General features: G+C 37.1%; 1 protein-coding gene across 1 annotated transcript; it reads left to right on the top strand.

Annotated features, from left to right (window-relative positions):
• Positions 1-3,054: 3,054 nt before the first annotated feature.
• On the top strand, positions 3,055-4,140 carry LOC140609578 (olfactory receptor 2T1). Its single transcript, XM_072784784.1, has one exon. It carries the CDS (start codon positions 3,184-3,186, stop codon positions 4,138-4,140), a length of 957 nt encoding a protein of 318 aa, XP_072640885.1. The 5' UTR covers positions 3,055-3,183.
• Positions 4,141-4,636: the final 496 nt, after the last annotated feature.

Here is a 4,636-nt window from a genome sequence, read left to right as displayed (position 1 = left end):
ACATAATAACTCTAGACATTTTCTTTTTTTCCTGGGCATTGTTTTAACATTTTCATTTGTACTAATCATAACAAAGCAATATAATCTGTGTTCTACAGAAATTCAACAATTATATGTCCTCCTCATAATGCTTCCTCATAATAAGACAGCAGATGAAAAATCAAACCAAAAGGGGCTTGTTTTTTGGCCAGTTGGACCTTTGTTTGTTGTTGTTGTTGTCGTCATTTTTAGTTTCAGAGATAAAATTTAGTGATTCAACAGTTGCAAATAACAACCAGTGCTCATTATATCAAGTGCCCTCCTTAATGCCTATCACTCAATTATCTCTTCCGCCACCCCCCTCCCTTCCATCAATCCTCAGTTTGTTTCCTAGAGTTAAGAATCTCTTATGGTTTAACCCCCTCTCAATTTTCATCTTATTTTATTTTTCCTTCCCTTCCTCTAGGTTCATCTTTTTGTTTCTTAAATTCCACATGAGTGCAATCATATGGTATTTATCTTTCTCCGACTGACTTATTACACTCAGCATAATACCCTCTACATCCAATCATATTGTTGCAAATGGCAAGATTTCATTCTTTTTGATGGCTGAGTAATATTCCATTGTATGTATATACCATGTCTTTTTTAACCATTCATCTGTCAGTGGACATCTGGGCTCTTTCCAGATTTTGGGACCACTAGATATTTATCCAAAGGATACAAACAGCTATTTGATGGGATATGTGCACCCCAATGTTTGTTTATAGCAGCAATGTCCACAAAAGCCAATCAGGTCTTTTCATGTGCATAAAAGGAAAATAAGGCAAGCCAGCTGCAAACTAGAGAAGACTTTAGAGTTTGCCTTTGTTACTGCTAGGATGATAGGATGAGAGGGAAACAACCACAACAACAGAAAGAAAAAAAAAAAACAATGAGAGGGGCAGAATAGTATTAAAAATTTTTGGAATGCATATGAATGGTTGAACAGGGAAAGCTACTTGATCTTATAAAGCAATACCTATTTTCTCTTTGATACTGAGATCCTAGGGCATGATCAAATGTTAGGATCAAATTGTGGGAAGTATGGAAACAGAAAACAACTAATATTTAGGCTATCCCATAAACTCGACAACATTTTCCCTGTAGATACACATGTTAATGGGTTCCATTAATGAAAACTAGAAAGATGGGAGAAAAATGAGGCAGATTGGAAATCATGATGAAATGGTACATGGTGTCGGAGAACTTATGAAACCTGGCTCAAATCTTTTGAAATTAGCACCAAAAATAAATAAGATAAGAAAAACACTTTATTCTGTTAAAAATCAGCAGCCATGATTATAATAATTTCTGTGATGTATTCTCAATTATAACATCTTTATTAGCCATATTAATGATTATATATAGTTTAAAATTTAACAGATTCACATTTTTGGCACATTTCATTTGACAACTAATGTAAATATCTAGGTTTTTTTAGAATGTAGGTAGGAGCACAGAATGATTTGAGACAGCCTGGTCCAAACATTTCTTCCATTAATAGTATGTGTGACCATAAAAACATTATTCACAATTCTGCCATCAGTGAGAAAGGGGATTATAGTTCCTCACTTTTTAGGTTTATTGTGAAGCCTTACAAGCCCATATATATGAAGTACTTCACACAAAGTACACTCCTCACAATTATTTTTAATAGCTTTTCGTTTTCTGTGCAATTGACTCACATGCTCATACTTTGAATATTTCTAGAAACATAAATTAGTTTGATCAATCTACCTCAAAAATGTATTGGTAAAATATATCTTGCCATGACATATTCAATATTAAAGCATATAAAAATCATCCTTAACTTTCAAAAACTTTGTTGTAGATGTTTCACAACTGTAGATATCACCTGAAATTACATAAAATATAGGTAACCAATTTTTCTTAATTACTAATCACTATGAAAAAATTAAATTACTAATAATAAGAGGTGATTTATAGCTTAACATGTATGTCTCTGGGCTTAGTTGCTAATGCTAAATTCTAACAGCTAATGCCGTTTCTAGTACATAATCTTTTTTTTCAAAAATTTTATTTATTCATTCATGAAAGACAGAGAGAGAGAGAGGCAGAGACATAGGCAAGGGGAGAAGCAGGCTCCAAGAAGGAAGCCCAATGTGGGAATTGATCCCAGTACTCCGGGATCATGCCCTGAGCCAAAGGCAGATGCTCAACTGCTGAGCCATGCAGGTGTCCCTCTAGTACATAATCTTTTTTTAAAAAAGATTTTATTTATTTATTTATTCATGAGAGACACAGAGAGAAAGACAGGCAGAGACACTGGCAGAGGGAGAAGCAGGCTCCATGCAGGAAGCCCGACGTAGGACTTAATCCCAGGTCTCCAGGATCAGGCCCTGGGCTGAAGGCGGCACTAAACCGCTGAGCCACCTGGGCTGCCCACTAGTACATAATGTTAATTCCAATTCTTCATCATCCTAAAATTAAATTTCTTTCTTAAAAATAAAAATAATTCTACAAGAGGGACTTCCCTTTTTTTCTGTGTTTGCAAGAGTGGTTTCCATTTCCCACTTTATTTTTTCCCATACATCGCTTCTCGGCCTTTTGGCTAAGATCAAGTGTATTTTTTCCCATACAATTTGATTTTGCAACGCAGATGAACTGACACCAGGAGAATACTCATAATTCTCACAGCCCATGTAGCAGATCACTCATTTGTAGCTAAGTAGCAGAGATAGATGACTCATAGTCAGTATTGAAATGTTTTTAAGATGGTGCTAATGTTGATTATAATAAAGATTCATTTAATAAGGATAGCAGTTTAAACATATCTAAGACAGTATGTATATGTACACACACACACAGCAGACCAGGGTATATTTAACTGAATAACATGGTTTACACCCTTATGTGTTGTTAAATGTATCACTGTAGTACAATAGCATCTGTTGACATCATCTTGTTCAATGTTTTTAAAGAAATATTGATTCAAAATGATCAATTTTATGTAAAAAACATTCTAGATTAGTTTCTAGATATCTGTGCTAAAGTTGTAAGAAAATATTTTTAAGAGTTTTCTCCCAAATTTTAGTAGTTTGTTGCCTAACAATCAACCCATATGTTGTTATGTTAATTCTCTGAGGATACTGTCATTTTATTTGGAAGATTGTAGGTCATAGTAGCACCATCATAGGATTAATGGAGATGCACAACACATCCTCTACGGACTTCACCTTCATGGGGCTGTTCAACAGGAAGGACATCTCCGGCCTTCTTTTTCTCATTATCTCTATCATCTTTTTCACTGCACTGATGGCCAACGGAGTCATGATCTTCCTGATTCGCACCGATTCACGACTTCACACACCCATGTACTTCTTGCTCAGCCACCTCTCCTTCATTGACATGATGTACATCTCCACCATTGTGCCAAAGATGCTGGTTGATTACCTACTTGGTCAAAGAACCATCTCCTTTATGGGGTGCACAGCTCAGCACTTCCTCTACCTCACCCTGGTGGGAGCTGAGTTCTTTCTGCTGGGCCTCATGGCCTATGATCGTTATGTGGCCATCTGCAACCCTCTTCGCTATCCTGTTCTTATGAGCCGCCAGGTCTGTTGGATGATCATAGCAGGTTCCTGGTTTGGGGGCTCTTTGGATGGCTTTCTTCTAACTCCTATCACCATGAGCTTTCCTTTCTGCAACTCGCGAGAGATTAATCATTTCTTCTGTGAGGCACCTGCAGTCTTGAAGTTGGCATGTGCAGACACAGCCCTCTATGAGACAGTAATGTATGTGTGCTGTGTTCTGATGCTGCTGATTCCTTTCTCTGTGGTGATTTCTTCCTATGCTCGAATTCTGACCACAGTCCACCACATGAGTTCAGTGGAAGGGAGGAAAAAGGCATTTGCCACCTGCTCATCTCACATAACAGTGGTGACCTTGTTCTATGGGGCTGCCATGTACACCTACATGCTGCCACACTCTTACCACAGGCCAGCCCAGGACAAAGTCTTTTCTGTGTTCTACACAATCCTTACACCAATGCTAAATCCACTCATCTACAGTCTGAGGAACAAGGATGTGACTGGAGCTCTGAAAAAAGCATTGGCCAGGTTCAAGGGTACACAAAGGGTGGCAGGAGAAGTGTTTTGATAGTGGCTTCTTCTCATGTGGATGGCAAATGGGAGACTTTGTGGACAGTGGTAGCCATGCTCTCAATGAAGGATTAAACTGGAGAGTAGGTTCAATTGTGCAGGATGAAAAAAAAAGAGAGAGAAAGATCAATATAAAAAAATTCATCCTCTTGATCTTCATTCCTTCATCTTTCTTACACCTTCCCTTTATTCTGTCCTGTTCACCTGTATTCAAAATAAATGCCCAGTGTTTTTCAAGAATAGAAGATAAAATTTCTTGATCTGCAATTTCACCTTTTGGAGATAACATAAATTGCATGAAATTTTAAATGGTATGAAGTACGCTGAGTGCAGAAAGGAAGATGGTACTTTTGGTATAGATGATACTGTTTTAAAACTCTTTGCACCACCTAAAAATAAGAAAAATATTATCTTTTCTATTTTGAAGACTAATACCTGACTCAGCCTTTTAAGAAGACAATTGTGTATCTACCTATGTGTTCCAGTTTGTCAGT

This window comes from Canis lupus, chromosome 18, assembly GCF_048164855.1.
Source record: "Canis lupus baileyi chromosome 18, mCanLup2.hap1, whole genome shotgun sequence".
NCBI lineage: Eukaryota > Metazoa > Chordata > Mammalia > Carnivora > Canidae > Canis > Canis lupus.
This window is presented reverse-complemented; position numbering and strand designations above follow the sequence as displayed.